This window comes from Pseudonaja textilis, chromosome 7, assembly GCF_049901715.1.
Source record: "Pseudonaja textilis isolate UNSWEBS1 chromosome 7, rPseTex1.2, whole genome shotgun sequence".
Classification (NCBI taxonomy): domain Eukaryota; kingdom Metazoa; phylum Chordata; class Lepidosauria; order Squamata; family Elapidae; genus Pseudonaja; species Pseudonaja textilis.
The window spans coordinates 1,802,338-1,820,305 of NC_141996.1; the positions used below are offsets into that span (position 1 = coordinate 1,802,338).

Sequence of the window (17,968 nt, forward strand, 5' to 3'; positions counted from 1 at the left end):
GTCCTGCAGCCACAACCCTGCAGTGCCTTCTAGCCTCCAGTTCTCCCCTCCAAGCTTTGACCAGCTCTGAGCCTGTTTAGCTGGCAGATGCCACCGTCAGGTTGGCATCTCGGGATACGGGGCAGCTCGCAAGGGCATCCAAAACTCCAACCCAAGACCCCTCAATATCTCCTCCAGCCAAGGCTGGCTGCCCCTCGGAGGTCCAACCTTTTGGGGAGGGGCAGGACATCAGAGGAAGCTGCCCCAGAGAGGAAAACTTGGGGGCTTCTGCCAACCTCCCTGTCAGGTTTAGGAGGCAGGGGAGGGGGTCACCCAGTTGTCCTTCAGATCTGCCCGGTTTCAGAGGCCCCCCGGGCTGGCCCGCCTGGGGTCGCTGTCCTGCTCGTAGCGGTACTGGTACCCCTCCATCTGATCCCGGCAGGCTTCCCGCAGGTTGTTAAGCCACCGTTTAATGCCCCGTCGATTCAGGTAAAGCACCATCAAGAAAACCAAGCCGATCAATGCCAGCACGATGCCCAGGAAGACGTAAGAGACGGTCTCCAGCTCCTTCGGTTCCGGCCCGCCGACGGGCTCCAGCAGCCCCCAAGCCGCCCCTTCCTCCAGGCACTGAAGCTGTCGGGGCCGGAGGCGCAACACCAGCGCGTCCCGGAGCTGCGGCGGGTCGGCGCAGCGCAGCTCCCTCCGATCCGGCGCTCGCCACGTGGCGTTGCCCAGCCAGAGCAGCAGCGGTCGCAGAGCGGGGCAGTCGCAAGTCAGGGGGTTGCCCGCCAGCTGCAAGCGCAACAGAGGCGCGGCCAGCCCGTCGGGCCGCGGCGCCCGGAGCGAGTTGTTGCGCGCGTCCAGCTCTTGCAAAGAAACCGGCAGAACCCAGCCGGTGGGCAGTGCGCGCAATCCGTTGCCGGACAGCTCCAGCCGCGCAAGGCTGAGGTTAGCCAGAGCCGAACCCAGCACTTCTTCGGCCGTCCGGCCGTCGGTCAGAGCCCCGTTGAGGCTGAGCCGGCGCAAGCGGGCGCAGAAAAGGAAAGCGCCGGGCGAGACGCGACGCAGCGGGTTGTGGCTTAAATCCAACGCGGCCAAGGACGGCAACCCGGCGAAAGCGGCTTCTTCCAACGTTTCGATGCCGCTCCGGAGCAAAACCAGCAAGGTTAAGTGAAGCAAAGGTCGGCGAGCCCAACCCCGAGGCTCCCAACCGCCCGCAAAGGCAGCCCGGCTCAGCACGGTCAGGTTGGCACCCACCACGGTCAAGTTGCGCACCGCGGACGGCAGCTCCGCCGGCGGCTCTTGCAGCACCACGAAGCGACACTGCACCGTGTCCGGCGTGGCGAACCAGAAACAAGGCGAGCAGCTCCGGCTCTGCAGCAGCCCAGGGAGGAAGAGGAGGAGGAGGAAGAGGAAGAGGAGGAGGCCTCGCAGCAGCGAAGGGGGGAGCCGGGCCATGCTTAGCCCCGCTTGGGCATCCCCGCCGGCTGCTTCGGAGGCTCCGGAGCCGCCGCTGCCGCCTGGCCCCGGGGGAAAAAGCGCTGCTTTCGACGGCAGCCGGAGGCCGGTCTGGGCCGGGCGCGGGGAGGCTGCTCCGGACGGTCCAGGTGGGAGGCGGGGAGAGCCGAGGAGGAGGCTGCCCGGCTCGGCTCCAAGGAGGGAGGGACGGAGGGAGGGTGGGCGGGAGCGCGCGCGGGCTTCGGGGACGCGCCCGCGCCTCTGCTTGCCTCTCTCTCTCTCTCTCCTCCGGCTGGGACGTTTGGATGTTTGGGTACCCGCTTGCTCTCTCTGCACGTTCTCAGAGGCTCTCTCTCTCTCTCTCTCTCTCTCTCTCTCTCTCTCTCTCTCTCTCTCCTCCGGCTGGGACGTTTGGATGTTTGGGGACCCGCTTGCTCTCTCTGCACGTTCTCAGAGGCTCTCTCTCTTTCTCGGCCTCTTTCGGGCGCTCTCCGGCTCTCTGCGCGTTCTCAGAGGCTCCGCGCCTTGTCGGCCCTCTAGTTTGGGGGCGGGGGAGCGGGCGGAAGGACCCCTCCACTTTGGCGCCTGGTTCCTCCGGCTCTCTGCACGTTCTCAGAGGCGCGCTCTCTCGGCCTCTTTCGGGCACTCTCCGGCTCTCTGCACGTTCTCAGAGGCGCGCTCTCGGCCTCTTTCGGGCACTCTCCGGCTCTCTGCACGTTCTCAGAGGCGCGCTCTCTCGGCCTCTTTCGGGCACTCTCCGGCTCTCTGCACGTTCTCAGAGGCGCGCTCTCTCGGCCTCTTTCGGGCACTCTCCGGCTCTCTGCGCGTTCTCAGAGGCTCTGCGCCTTTTCAGCCGTTTAATTTGGGGGCGGAGCGGGCGGAAGGGATCCCTCCACTTTGGCGCCTGGCTCTCTCCGGCTCTCTGCACGTTCTCAGAAGCTCTGCGCCTTGTCGGCCCTCTAGTTTGGGGGCGGCGGAGCGGGCGGAAGGGACCCCTCCACTTTGGCGCCTGGCTCCCTCCGGCTCTCTGCACGTTCTCAGAGGCTCTTGCTGCCTTTTCTTTCGGGGCGTCCTTCGAGCGACTGGGCAGAAGAGAGTCAACCGCACCTCGCCCAGCTCCGAGTTTGGCACCCGTCACTCTCCGGCTCTCTGCACGTTCTCAGAGGCGCTCTTTCTTGCCTGCCTCTTGTTTGGGGGGCGTCGGATGGTGGGGTGAGTAGACTAGGTTCCCTGGGGCGTCGGCGCCTCGTATCCTTCGGCTTTCTGCACGTCCCCAGAGGTTCCCTCTCTTCCCTGCCTTTTGTTTTGTCGGGGCGTCGGACGGCGGAGTGAATCGAAGCTTTGTTGCCTGGCACCCTCCGGCCCTCTGCACGTTCTCAGAGGCGCTCTCTCTGGCTCTTTCGGGCACCGTCCGGCTCTCTGCACACGTTCTCAGAGGCTCTGTGCCTGGTTTGGGGGCGTCCTCAGCGGAGCGGGCAGAAGGGAGCCCCGACTTTGGCGTCTGGGATCCTCCGGCTCTCTGCACGTTCTCAGAGGCTTTCTCCGTGCCTGCCTCTTCTTGAGGGGAGGTGGCGGGGGGGAGGGAGCGGCTCTTCTCCCCACGCTGCCGGAGGAGCGTGTCCAGGGGAATCTCCCCCACGGGTGGGTGGGTGGGTGGGTGGGAGAGGCGACGCGAGGAGCAAGTCGCGTGGCTGCGCCCGGAGTGACGCGGGGGGAGTGGTGGGGAGGAGGATGCTGGAAGGAGGAGACACGTGAAGGACGCGTCCCGAAGGTTTTTCTCTAGAGATGCCCCTTGTAAGGACGGGGCTGGGTTGCAGCATAGAACAGAACAGGACAGAACAGAACAGAATATCAGAATAAAGAAGAGAAGAGAATATATGGAATGGAATAGAATGGAATGCAATAGAATATCAGAATAAAGAATAGAATGGAATAGAATAGAATAGAATAGAATGGAATGGAATGGAATGGAATGGAATGGAATAGAATAGAATAGAAACAGAATTCTTTATTGGCCAAGTGTGTTTATTGGACACACAAGGAATTTATTTGTCTTTGGTGCAAATGCTCTCAGTGTCCATAAAAGAAAAGAGATATTCGTCAAGAGTCAAGAATCATCAGGTGCAACACTTAATGATAGTCATAGAGTGCAATAAGAATAGAATAGAATAGAATAGAATAGAATAGAATAGAATAGAACAGAATAGAATTTTTTCTTGGCCAAGTGTGTTTATTGGACACACAAGGAATTTGTCTTTGGTGCAAAGGCTCTCAGTGTCCATAAAAGAAAAGAGACATTTATCAACAGTCAAGAATCATCAGGTACAACACTTAATAATAGTCATAGGGTAGAATAGAATAGAATAGAATAGAATAGAATCAGGAATAAATAGAATGGAATGGAATGGAATGGAATGGAATGGAATAGAATAGAATAGAATAGAATAGAATAGAATAGAATAGAATCAGGAATAAATAGAATGGAATGGAATGGAATGGAATGGAATGGAATGGAATGGAATAGAATAGAATAGAATAGAATAGAATAGAATAGAATAGAATAGAATAGAATAGAATAGAATAGAATAGAATTCTTTCTTGGCCAAGTGTGTTTATTGGACACACAAGGAATTTGTCTTTGGTGCAAAGGCTCTCAGTGTCCATAAAAGAAAAGAGACATTTATCAACAGTCAAGAATCATCAGGTACAACACTTAATAATAGTCATAGGGTAGAATAGAATAGAATAGAATAGAATAGAATAGAATAGAATAGAATCAGGAATAAATAGAATGGAATGGAATGGAATGGAATGGAATGGAATGGAATGGAATAGAATAGAATAGAATAGAATAGAATAGAATAGAATAGAATAGAATAGAATCAGGAATAAATAGAATGGAATGGAATGGAATGGAATGGAATGGAATGGAATGGAATGGAATAGAATAGAATAGAATAGAATAGAATAGAATTCTTTCTTGGCCAAGTGTGTTTATTGGACACACAAGGAATTCGTCTTTGGTGCAAAGGCTCTCAGTATACATAAAAGAAAAGATCCATCCGTCAAGAATCGTCAGGTACAACACTTAATAGTCATAGGGTACAATCAACGAACAGTCAGTACAAATCGTGAGGATACAAGCGACAAAGCTACAGTCACACAGTCACAAGTGGGAGGGGATGAGCGATTAGGAATGAGGAGAAGATTCATAGTAATACCGTGTTTCTCATATAATAAGGCCTGGTCTTATTTTTATTTTTTTTGAGCTCCGAAAAAATGGCTAGGCCGTCTTTTGGGGGGGTGACTTAATTCCCCCCCCCTTGCATCGTCAGGCAGGTGGGCGGCGACGGCTTGGATGTTGACCTCGGCGTTGGTGGGGCACTTTGTATCGGGGTCAACGCAGGCAGCACCCTATCCGGGTGTGCAACAAAAGTACTTCCTAACGGTAAGCCCCCCCCTGCCATTCCCCCCCATTTTGCATATTTTAATATAGGCCTTAATTTGGGGGGGGGAGGGGCTTAATTTCATTTCATGCCTATGAAACATGCTGGGACTTCCTATTGGGGGAGGCCGTATGGTTGGAGAAATGGGATAGTAGAGTAGACTTGTCGAGGGAATTATTTGTTTAGCAGAGCGATGGCGTTTCGGGGGAAAAACTCCCCTTGTGTCTAGTTGTTCTGGTGTGCGGGGCTCCATAGGCTGTCGTTTTGAGGGTGGGAGCTGAAACAGTTTATGTCCAGGATGTGAGGGGTCTATAAATATTTTATCTGATGGTTATTACCCTTATTATTTGATTTTAAGGGTCTAAGAAGAGTAGAGCATTGGAGAGCGGGAAGAGTCGTGGACAGAGAAGGAGGACGAGGTATAGATTCTCCTGCTTGACCAGGGGGCTGGACTAGAAGACCTCTATGGTCCCTTCCAGCTCTATTCTATTCAATTCTAAGCAGCAGGCATGGAAAGGCAGGGACGTCTTAACAGCATGATGGGTTAGCCGGGCAAAGCAGAGTCCTCACAGGAATAGAAATGTAAATAGTCGATCAAATTAAACATATATTTCTTTTACTGGCACTTCCAATGAAATCGGTGTTGAAACATTAAACACACGCACTGCAGCAATATGTTGCTGTATTTATAGGATACAAGATGCACTGAAGGGTTAACATCAGAGGTGGGATTCAGCCGGTTCTGGCCAGTTCTGGAGAACCGGTAGCGGAAATTCGGAGTAGTTCGGAGAACCGGCCAATCTCGCCTCTTCTCTGCCTCCCATTGAGTCCCAGCTGATCGGCTGGGTCTCCTTTGGTTGTCCTGCACAGGAGAACGGAGCTGGAAAGCAGGTTAGTGGGGTGGGGAGGGAAGGAGGATTTTGCAGTATATCCTTCCCCTGCCACGCCCACCAAGCCACGCCCACAGAACCAGTAAGTAAAAAATTTGAACCCCACCAGCGGTGGGAAGGCTGCCGTGGTCGTAAGTGTGGAAAAGCCAGCTCCGGTGGCTTAGAGGCGGAGCTTCTTTCCTCATAATCAGGAGGCTGTGAGTTCGATCCTAGGTCGAGGCAGAGATTTGGAACAGACTCTCCTGCTCGAGCAGGGGGTTGGACTAGATGACCTCCAAGGTCCCTTCCAACTCTGTTACTCTATGAATTATAAGTCACTTTTTTTTTTTTTTTGGCCAGTGCTGCAACTTCAAACCGTCATTAAATGCACTGTGGCAAGTTGAGGATCAATTGTATTTTGTCGAAGCTTTTATAGCAAAAACCTCCAAAGAAATTATGAGTGGATCACGCAGCACAATTTGTGGGGTTTTTTTTTTGGGCTGTTGCCGTTTTTTATTGTTCATTTTGCCATCTGAGAGTCCTCTTTGGAACGGAGACGTTCCATTTTTAGCCCTGGTTCGATCCCATTTCTCTCCATCTTATTTTTTCGGGCTTTCAAAAAATAAATAAAAAAGTCTTCAAAGAGACTTTTAAAAAATGAAATGGCTGCCCTTTTGAGCTGCGATTGAAATAGAAAGAGATGACACTGGAGAAGAGGAGACACTGGGGAGGGGGGTTGCGAATGGGCTTAGTGTGTGTGTGGGGAGGGTGAATATGGAGAGATTCTCTTTTTTTAAAAAAAAATTGGGGTCCTTCTGGAAAAAGGTTTTTTGGGGACCTTCTGGGGCACTTAATTTTGTTTTTTTTAAAAGAAACAGCAATCTCACCAAATCTGTCTTGACATTGTTTCATAAACACCTGCTTTTTCGAAAGAGAGCATCTCACCTCTTTTGTCTTTTATAAATCATTTTTATGGAAAGTTTTACCAAGAATATAAGAAGCAACCCAAAGAAGGAAGGAGGGAGAGAAGGAAAAAGGAGGGAAAGGAAGGAAAGAAGGAGATGGTAGGAAGGGATGAAGGAAGGAAAGAAAAAGGTAAAGAAAACAGGAAGAAAGAAAAGAAAGGAAAGAAGGAAGGGAGGAAGAAAAGGAAGAGACAAGGAAGGAAGGAGGGAGGAAAGGAAGGAAAAAGGGAAAGGAAGGAAAAAAGGAGAAAGAAGGTAGGAAGGGATGAAGGAAGGAAAGACAAAGATAAAAAACAGGAAGAGAGAAAGAAGGGAAGAAAAGGAAGAAAGAAAAAAGAAAGAAAAGGGAGAGAGACAAGGAAGTAAGAAGGGAGGGAAGGAAGAAAGGAAGGAAGGAAAAAGGAAAGGAAGCAAAGAAAGAAGAAGGAAGGTAGGAAGGGATGAAGGAATGAAGGGAAGAGAAAGATAAAAACAGGAAAAGAGAAAGAAAGAAGGAAGGAAAAAAAGAAAGAAAAGGGAGAGAGAGAAGGAAGAAGGGAGGGAAGGAAGGAAAAAAGGGTAAGGAAGGAAAGGAGGAGGAGGAAGGTAGGAAGGGATGAAGGAATGAAGGGAAGAGAAAGATAAAAACAGGAAGAGAGAAAGAAAGAAGGGAAGGGAAAAAGAAAGAAAAGGGAGAGAGAGAAGGAAGAAGGGAGGGAAGGAAGGAAAAAAGGGTAAGGAAGGAAAGGAGGAGGAGGAAGGTAGGAAGGGATGAAGGAATGAAGGGAAGAGAAAGATAAAAACAGGAAGAGAGAAAGAAAGAAGGGAAGGGAAAAAGAAAGAAAGAAAAGGGAGAGAGAGAAGGAAGAAGGGAGGGAAGGAAGAAAGAGAGGAAAGAAGGGAAAGGAAGGAAAGAAAGAAGAAGGAAGGGATGAAGGAAGGAAGGAAAGAGAAAGATAAAAACAGGAAGAGAAAGAAAGAAGGGAAGGAAAAAAGAAAGAAAGAAAAGGGAGAGAGAGAAGGAAGGAAGAAGGGAGGGAAGGAAGGAAAAAAGGGTAAGGAAGGAAAGGAGGAGGAGGAAGGTAGGAAGGGATGAGGGAAGGAAAGAGAAAGATAAAAAACAGGAAGAGAGAAAGAAAGAAGGAAAGAGAAAGAAAGGAAGGGAGAGAGACAAGGAAGGAAGGAGGGTGGGAAGAAAGAAGGAAGGAAAGAAGGAAAAAGGAGAAGAAAGAAGGAAAGGGTGAGAATAAGGAAGGAAAGAAAGAAAGGAAAGAAAGAAACAAGCAAAACTATGGAAGGAGAGAATAATAGCCGAAAGAAAAAAGCTCACTTTAAAATTAATTGCATTTGAACTGCTCCTTAATTGCATTTGTATTGAATTTGAATTTGTATTGCTTTAGACTTCGATGCTGCTAGTCGGTTTGGTGTTTTAATGTTGCATTTTCAGTGACGTTGCAAAAAAAATCACCAACGGTCAAAGAAGGGAGCCAATGTGGTCCTTTTTTTTCCCCTTATTACCCGTTTGTTTTCCCCCAATCCTCAAAACCACAAATCCTGAGTGCATCTTTTTTTAAAAAAATCCATATCATGCAAAAAAATTTATTCCCCCTTTTAGCAAACGAGGTTTTGCAAAGTCAGCAGAAAGACTGGAAAAAGGGGCTCTGGATATCACACAATTTTTTTGCTTAGCCGAAGCCGTCCGTCTCTAATGTTTGAATCGCTTTGGGGCAACCTCCTCTGGCAGGTCACAGCCGCCCCAAGACACCGTGGAGATTGCAGAGGAAGCCATTTCCCAAATATATCCTGGACTTTACGTGGTTTCTAAATATCTTGGCCTCATCTGTTAACGTGGTTCTTGTTGCCACGATACAAAGAAAGAGGTTGAGACTCTGGAAAAAAAGTGCAGAGAAGAGCCATAAAGAGCGAAAACATGCGACGAAGGGTTACAGGGATTGGGGGTGTCTCCTTTAATGAAAAGAAGGACTAAGGGGACATAGGGATAACAGAGTTGGAAGGAACCTTGGAGGTCTTCTAGTCCAACCCCCTGCCTAGGCAGGAAACCCTACATCACTTCAGACAAAGGGCTATCCAACATCTTCTGAAAAACTTCCAGCGTTGGAGCATTCCTAAGTTCTGGAGACAAGTTATTCCACGGGTTAATTGTTCTAACCAATCTAGGTAGAATTATTTCTGCTGGAAAACGAAGCCTGGGCTTCCTTTTTATTCATTCTTATTATATTTTTATTCATTCAACCTGACAATTGGTTAACTGAACATTTAAAAACGTATCGCAAATATCATTTTCTGGCACCGAGGGTTGATACGGTTCATTGTTCTGACTGTGAAGAAATTCCTCCTTCGTTCTAAGTCGCTTCTCTTCTTGATGAGTTTCCATCCGTTGCTTCTTGTCCTGATTTCAGGTCCTTTGGAGAATAATTTGACCCCCTTTTTTGGGGGGGCAGCCCCTCAGATATTGGAAGGCTGCTATCATGTCCCCCCGCTAGTCCTTTTCATTAAACTACACATGCCCAATTCCTACCGTTGTTCTTCCTATGTTTTAGCCTCCAGCCCCCTAATCTTCTTCGTTGCTCTTCTCTGCACTCTTTTCCAGAGTCTCAACATCATTTTTTTTTGTTTACAACTGGATGCATGATAGCATCTTCCCATATTTGAGGGGCTGCCCCAAAGAAGAGGGAGGTCAAGCTCTTCTCCAAAGCCCCTGAAGAGGCAGGACAAGAAGCGACGGACGGAAACTCATCCGGGAGAGAAGCAACTTGGAATTAAGAAGGAATTTCTCGTCTGTGGGAACAAATAACCCGTGCAACTTCCTGCCACCAGAAGTTGTGAGGGCACCATCACTGGAGGATTTTTTTTTTAAGAAGAGGCTGGAGAGCCGCTCGTCTGGAAGGGCATCGAGGTTTCTCCTGTTTCATTCAGACTCTGATTTCTCATAAGTGCTCCACCAGAAGACAAAGAGGGTGCCAAGCACTCGGCAATCAATAAACCTGAAGGATTTGTGGGCAAATGCAGAACGGCAATTTAAACTTTTAAAATAATAATAATAATAATAAAAAAACACCCACACGAAAGTGCAGTAATGGGATTTTTCTGGCTAGGAAAACCTTCTCGAAAGGAGATTGACACGGAGTGGGGTTTGTCATAGCCACAATAACTTCACTTCCAAAACGTCATCAAAAAAGCACAGCGAAGAAGGTCCTTTCTGCGCCAACTCAGGAAGCTCAAACGGCCCCAAGGACCTGCTGATACAGATGGGGGGAGGGGTTGGACTAGATGACCTACAAGGTCCCTTCCAACTCTGTTAATCTGAATCTGTAAGTACTACAGAGGAAGGATGGAGTCTGTCCTCTGCACCTCTATCACTGTCTGGTTTGGTTCTGCAACCCAACAGGACAGACACAGACTCCAGTGAGGAGTTAGGACAGCAGAAAAAACAATGGCTACCAACCTGCCTTCCATGGAGGACATGTATATCCTGCACGAGTCAAAAAGGGGGCTGTGAAAATACCTACAGACCCCTCACATCCCGGACATAAATTGTTCCAACTCCTTCCCTCAAAACGACGCTATAGAGCCCTGCACACCAGAACAACTAAATACAAGGACACTTTTTCCCCCAATCCCATCACTCTGCTAAACAAATAATTCCTTCAACACTGTTCAACTATTACAAAGTCTGTACTACTATTACTATCAATTCTCCTAACCTTCCTTTCACTCATTTCCTCCCACTTGTGACTGTATGACTGTGACTTTGTTGCTTGTATCCTAACAATTTATATTGGCTGTTTCCTAGTATGATTTGATTGCTTATTGTACCCTGTGACTATTATTAGGTGTTGCACCTGATGATTCTTAACTCTTGATGAAAGTGTCTTTTCTTTTATTATATACACTGAGAGCCTTTGCACCAAAGACAAATTCCTTGTGTGTCCAACCACACTTGGTTAATAAAGAATTATCTTCTCTTCTCTTCTCTTCTCTTCTCTTCTCTTCTCTTCTCTTCTCTTCTCTTCTCTTCTCTTCTCTTCTCTTCTCTTCTCTTCTCTTCTCTTCTCTTCCCTTCCCTTCCCTTCCCTTCCCTTCCCTTCCCTTTTCTTCTCTTCTCTTCTCTTCTCCTCTTCCATCCCATCCCATCCCATCCCATCCCATCCCATCCCATTCCATTCCATTTCCATTCCATTCCATTCCATTCCATTCCATTCCATTCCATTCTATTCTATTCTATTCTATTCTATTCTATTCTATTCTATTCTATTCTTTCTCTTTTTCTTCTTTCTCTTCTTTTCTCTTCTTTTCTCTTCCTTTCTCTTCTTTTCTCTTCTTTTCTCTTCTCTTCTCTTCTCTCCTCTCCTCTCCTCTCCTCTTCTCTCCTCTCCTCTTCTCTTCTGTAACAGAATAGCAAGATTTGGAAGAGACCTTTGGAGGTCTTCTAGTCCAACCCCTGTTCAAGTAGGAGACCCCATACCAGGGAGATCCTGTGCCATTCCGGACAAATGGCCATCCGGTCTCTTCTTGAAAACCTCCAGGGTTGGAGCATTCACACTTTCTGAAGTTCTGTTCCACTGATTCAATCGTTCTCACCGTGAAGAAATTTCTCCTTTTAGTTCTAGGTTGCTTCTCTCCTTGATGAGTTTCCATCCGTTGCTTCTTTTCCTGCCTTCAGAGCATCATCTGCTTTTAATGACCCACAATCCCTTGCGGAGTGGAGTCTGAGCAACTGAATGGAGTTGTCAGAGTCTTTTACTGGCCGGTTGCCTTTCCTGTTGCCAGTGCGGAGTTTTGTTTCGGCAGATATATTCTCATCGTGCCCAGAGAGAGAGAAATACCTGCCTCTAAGTGCCGATTGAACTCATAGCCTCCTGAATATGAGGGTGGGGGCTGGGGGCGCTTTACGCTCCTTCTTTTCATCAGAGTAGACCTACACAATTCCTGCAACCGTTCTTCAGATGTTTTAGCCGCCAGTCCCCTAGTCCTCTCTGTTGCTCTTCTCTGCCCTCTTTCTAGAGTCTCGACATCTTTATTTTGACATCGTGGCCACCAAAACTGGAGGCATCAGGCCGTTATTCCACGTGTGGCCTTTGCCAAGCCATTATAAAGTGGGATTAACGCTTCACGTGATCCTCATTCTCTTCCCTCTTTTGATGCAGCCCAGGATTGTGTGCAGTGGTGCGATTCAAGTTTTTTTGCTACCGGTTCTGTGGGCGTGGCATGGCTTGGTGGGCGTGGCAGGGGAAGGCTATACTGCAAAATCCCCCTTCCCTCCCCACCCCGCTCACCTGCTTTCCAGCTCCGTTCTCCTGCGCGGGGCAACCAAAGGAGACCCAGCTGATCAGTTGTGGGCGTAGCTTGGTGGGCGTGGTGTTCTGTGGGCGTGGCTTGGTGGGCGTGGCTTGGTGGATGAGGCAGAGGAAGGATATACTGCAAAATCCCCCTTCCCTCCCCTCCCCGCTGACCTGCTTTCCAGCTCCGTTCTCCTGGGCAGGGCAACCAAAGGAGACCCAGCCGATCAGTGGTGGGCGTGGCTTGGTGGGCGTGGGATTCTCTGTGTGTGGCTTGGTGGGCGTGGCTTGGTGGGCGTGGTAGGGGAAGGCTATACTGCAAAATCCCCTTCCCTCCCCACCCCACTGACCTGCTTTCCAGCTCCATTCTCCTATGCAGGGCAACCAAAGGAGACCCAGCTGATCAGCTGGGACTCAATGGGAGGCAGAGAAGAGATAGGCTTGGCGGGGCGAATCCGAGGTGGGACTGGCCGGTTCTCCCAACTACTCAACATTTATGCTACCGGTTCTCCAGAACCGGTCCGAACCGGCTGAATCCGACCTCTTGATTGTGTGGCTTTTGGGAGCATAACAGATTGTGTTGGCATTAGGCATCCGTTTAAGCCCTGGAAATCAAGGGAACGAATAACAGAACAACAAGGGAGGGAGCTTTGAGGTCATCCAGTCCAACCCCCTCCTCAAGCAGAAGATCCTGTGTAAAGTGACGTACAATGGATGGAACTTCTAAATCTCGTGTTCCGGAAGAGTCGGTTTGTCGACTGTTGAGCCGTGCTACAAATTTCAGCTTTTCCTTTCTGAGACAAACTCCTCCCAAACCTGCAGGGCTTCCTTCTCCCCTTCTCCCCTCCGAGGGTGCCCATCGTCCACCGATGCCTCTTGATCACAACCATCATCCCCCGCACGGAGAGGGGGAAGGAGCTCACGAGCAAAGATAATGCCTTTCGGTTACTCACTGAGTGGGCTGATAATGGAAATCAGATCAATGTTCTATTTTTAGTCCGCACACAACCTTGGCAGCTTTCGGAAGGGTGGACTTCAACTCCCAGAATTCCCCAGGCAGCGTGGATCAACTTCAGGCCTCACAATTCCCCATGAATGGACTGCTATTCCCAGAATTCCCCAGCCTTTATACTTTAAGATGGGGAGACTTCCACTCCCAGAATTCCCCAGCCAGCATGCTTGAAAGTTGAGTGGACTTCAACTCCCAGAATTCCCCAGCCAGCCTGCTTTAAAATGGATGGAGTTTAGTTCCCAGAATTCCCCAGCCAGGATCCTTTAAAGTTGAGTGGACTTCAACTCCCAGAATTCCCCAGCCAGCATGCTTTAAAATGGATGGACTTTCGTTCCCAGAATTCCCCAGCGACATCCTTTAAAGTTGAGTGGATTTCAACTCCCAGAATTCCCCAGCCAGCATGCTTTAAAATGGATGGACTTTAGTTCCCAGAATTCCCAGCGACATCCTTTAAAGTTGAGTGGATTTCAACTCCCAGAATTCCCCAGCCAGCATGCTTTAAAATGGATGGACTTTCGTTCCCAGAATTCCCCAGCGACATCCTTTAAAGTTGAGTGGACTTCAACTCCCAGAATTCCCCAGCCAGCCTGCTTTAAAATGGACGGACTTTAGTTCCCAGAATTCCCCAGCCAGCATGCTTTAAAATGGATGGACTTTAGTTCCCAGAATTCCCGCCACATCCTTTAAAGTTGAGTGGACTTCAACTCCCAGAATTCCCAGCCAGCATGCTTTAAAATGGATGGACTTTTGTTCCCAGAATTCCCCAGCGACATCCTTTAAAGTTGAGTGGACTTCAACTCCCAGAATTCCCCAGCCAGCATGCTTTAAAATGGATGGACTTTCGTTCCCAGAATTCCCCAGCGACATCCTTTAAAGTTGAGTGGACTTCAACTCCCAGAATTCCCCAGCCAGCCTGCTTTAAAATGGATGGACTTCAACTATTAAGTCTGAGGCTGGCTGGGGAATGCTGGGAGTTGAAGTCCACAAGTCTTCAAGTTCCAAGGTCGGGCATCCCTGGTTTAGGGTCTCTTGCTTGGGCAGGGTTGGGTGGGCTAGATGACCTCCAAATTCCCTTCTGACTCTGTCCTTCTGTTCTTCCGGTTGCCGAGAGGTGAAGTGGGGGGAAAAAAGGCTGCAAAAAAACTTCTGCTGCGTTCTTGTGAGAATAATGCCCAAGTAAGCAACTTTCTCGCTACCGGCCTCTGTTGGGAAGGAGGGGGCACTTGTGTGTGTGTGTGTGTGTGTGTGTGTGTGTGTGTGTGTGTACACCATGCACATCGGAGATTTATGAGCACGTTTACTGTTCCTGGGAATGGAAAGCCGGCAACTGCTGAAGCAAGATCAACCCCTGGCCATAAAATCGAGCAAAAGCAATTTAATTCATAAATAGGCCTTGGAAGGTTGAGCTGCCTCGGAGTTGCATGTCTGCATTTTTGGAAGGGTGGAGGAGATTTGGTTCTGCTGGCGGTGGGTGGAATTAACAGCGGCCCCAGGATGGGCTCCTCTTTTCCTTCCTTCCTTCCTTCCTTCCTTCCTTCCTTCCTTCCTTCCTTCCTTCCTTCCTTCCTTCCTTCCCACCTTCCCTCCCTCCCTCCCTTCCCTCCTTCCTTCCTTCCTTCCTTCCTTCCTTCCTTCCTTCCTTCCTTCCTTCCTTCCTCCCTCCCTCCCCCTTCCTGCCTTCCCTGTCTTTCCTTCCCTCTTTCTCTCTTCCTCCATTTTCTTCCTCCCTCCCTATCCCATCTTCCCTCCCTAACCTCCTCCTTCCTCCCTTCCCTCCTTGTTTTCCTTCCCTCCTCTTCTCTCCCTTCCTCCCTTCCATCCCCATCCTTCCTCTGTTCCTCCCTTCTAACCCTATCCTTCCTACCCTCCATTTCCTTTCTCCCTTCCTCCCCTCTCTCCTTCCCTAACTTCCTTCCTTCCACCCTTCCTTCCTTCCCTCCTTCTCCCTTCCCTCCGTTTCCTTCCTTCCTTCCTCTCTCTCTTTGCCTCCCCCCTCTCCTTCCCTCCCTCCCTAACTTACGTCCATCCTTCCTTCCTTTCTTCTCCCTTCCCTCCATTTCCTTCCTTCCTTCCTTCCTTCCTTCCTCCCTCAGCCTCCCTTCCCTCCCTCCCTCCTTAACTTCCTTCCTTCCCTCCTTCTCCCTTCCCTCCATTTCCTTCCTTCCTCTCTCCCTCCGCCTCCCTTCCCTCCCTCCCTCTCTCCCTCCCTCTTCTTTCCTTCCTTCCTTCCACCCCCATCCTTCCTTCCCTCCTTCTATCTTCTCTTCCCTCCTTCCCTCTCTCTCTCCCTAACTTCCTTCTTTCCTTCCTTCCTTCCACCCCCATCCTTCCTTCCCCCTTCTATCTTCTCTTCCTTCCCTCCCTCCCTCCCTCTCCCTTCCCTCCATTTCCTTCCTTCCTCTCTCCCTCCCTAACTTCCTCCCTTCCACCCTTCCACCCCCATCCTTCCTTCCCTCCTTCTATCTTCTCTTCCCTCCCTCCCTCCCTCTCTCCCTCCCTAGCTTCCTTCTTTCCTTCCTTCCTTCCACCCCCATCCTTCCTTCCCCCTTCTATCTTCTCTTCCCTCCCTCCTCCCTCTCTCCCTCCCTAACTTCCTTCTTTTCTTCCTTCCTTCCCCCATCCTTCCTTCCCCCTTCTATCTTCTCTTCCCTCCCTCCCTCTCTCCCTCCCTCCCTCCCTCCTTTCCACCCTTCCACCCTTCCTTCCTTCCTCCTTCTCCCTTGCCTCCATTTCCTCCCTTCCTCTCTCCCCCGCCTCCCTTCCCTCCCTCCCCTCTCTCCTTCCCTAACTTCCTTCTTTCCTTCCTTCCTTCCACCCCCATCCTTCCCTCCCCCCTCCCTCCCCATTCCCCAGGGGTCCTGGTCCGTCTCCATCCCTTCTGAAGCGCTGCCCACTCCGTCCCCCCAGCCTCTCCGCCCCGCACCCAACAACCTCACTTCATTTGTTCTGCTCTGACAACTCTTTCCTTCCCGCGAGCAAATTGAAAGCCTTGTAGAACAACTGCGGTTCTTTGCAAGATCGCTGTTGTCTCTCCCTCTGTGTGTGTGTGTGTCTTGTGTTATTTTGTGGCTGAATGAGACATTTTCTCCTCGTGAAGGTTTGTTTCTCTCTCTCTTCCCCCGCTGCAGATTTATCTATTGTTTCTAGCGCTCGGACTGACTCCTGGCCTCATTTAGTGGCTGGTCAGGCCATCTGGCTGAAGAAAAGCCTTTTTTTTTTCTTCCTTCTTCTTTTCAGCGGCTAAGTTTGTCTCTGCAGAAATAACCAGGGAGGTCATTAACTTTTTGCTCAATAGCAGTTGGCGGGATATGGTTATTCCTTTCAACCCGCTGGGTACCGTTTGGGGTTTCTAGCGAGGAAGGATTGGAACGCGGAATATGAAAGAGAAGGAGGAGAGAGAGAGAGAGAGAGAAAGAAGAAGAAAATGAATGGAGGAGGGAAGGAAAAAGGGAAAGGAGAGAGAGAGAGAGAGAGAGGGAGGGAGGAAGGGAAAAGAAAGGAAAGAATAGAAAAAGGAAAGAGAATAGAAAGAAAGGAGAATAAAAAAAGAAAGAGGAAGGAAGAGAAAGGAAAACAATAAAGAAAAATATAGAGAGAGATGGGAGAGAAGGAAAGGAAAGAAGGAGGAAAGAGGTAGGAAAAGGAGGGAGGGAGGGAGAGAGGGGAGGAGGGAGGGGAGGAAGGAAAAGAAAAGGAAAGAATAGAAAAAGGAAAGAGAATAGAAAGAAAGGAGAATAAGAAGAATAAAAAGAAAGGGGAGGATGAAGGAAGAGAAAGGAAAACAATAAAGAAAATATATAGAGAGATATGGGAGAGAAGGAATGGAAAGGAGGAGGAAAGAGGTAGAGAAAGAAGGGAGAGAGGGGGAGGAGGGAGGGAGGAAGGGAAAAGAAAGGAAAGAATAGAAAAAGAAAGAGAATAGAAAGAAAGGAGAATAAAAAGAATAAAAAGAAAGGGAGGATGAAGGAAGAGAAAGGAAAACAATAAAGAAAATATATAGAGAGATATGGGAGAGAAGGAATGGAAAGGAGGAGGAAAGAGGTAGAGAAAGAAGGGAGAGAGGGGAGGAGGGAGGGAGGAAGGAAAAGAAAGGAAAGAATAGAAAAGGAAAGAGAATAGAAAGAAAGGAGAATAAAAAGAATAAAAAAGAAAAGGAGGATGAAGGAAGAGAAAGGAAAACAATAAAGAAAATATATAGAGAGATATGGGAGAGAAGGAATGGAAAGGAGGAGGAAAGAGGTAGAGAAAGAAGGGAGAGAGGGGAGGAGGGAGGGAGGAAGGGAAAAGAAAGGAAAGAATAGAAAAAGAAAGAGAATAGAAAGAAAGGAGAATAAAAAGAATAAAAAGAAAGGGGAGGATGAAGGAAGAGAAAGGAAAACAATAAAGAAAATATATAGAGAGATATGGGAGAGAAGGAATGGAAAGGAGGAGGAAAGAGGTAGAGAAAGAAGGGAGAGAGGGGGAGGAGGGAGGGAGGAAGGGAAAAGAAAGGAAAGAATAGAAAAAAGAAAGAGAATAGAAAGAAAGGAGAATAAAAAGAATAAAAAAGAAAGGGGAGGATGAAGGAAGAGAAAGGAAAACAATAAAGAAAATATATAGAGAGATATGGGAGAGAAGGAATGGAAAGGAGGAGGAAAGAGGTAGAGAAAGAAGGGAGAGAGGGGGAGGAGGGAGGCAGGAAGGGAAAAGAAAGGAAAGAATAGAAAAAGGAAAGAGAATAGAAAGAAAGGAGAATAAAAAGAATAAAAAAGAAAGGGGAGGATGAAGGAAGAGAAAGGAAAGCAATAAAGAAAAAATATAGAGAGAGGGATGGGAGAGAAGGAAAGGAAAGAAGGAAAAAAGAGGTAGAAAAAGAAGGGAGAGAGGGGGAGGAGAGAGGGAGGAAGGGAATAGAAAGGAAAGAAAGGAGAAGATATCCGAAGATTTTTCCACTGCCGATCATCTTCCGAGGTTGCGTTGA

General features: G+C 48.8%; 1 protein-coding gene across 1 annotated transcript; it reads right to left on the reverse strand.

Annotated features, from left to right (window-relative positions):
- Positions 1 to 318: 318 nt before the first annotated feature.
- TPBGL (trophoblast glycoprotein like) lies at positions 319 to 1,437 on the reverse strand. Its single transcript, XM_087937875.1, has one exon. The coding sequence runs from the start codon at positions 1,435 to 1,437 to the stop codon at positions 340 to 342; it is 1,098 nt and encodes a 365-aa protein (XP_087794001.1). The 3' UTR covers positions 319 to 339.
- Between the last annotated feature and the right edge of the window lie 16,531 nt (positions 1,438 to 17,968).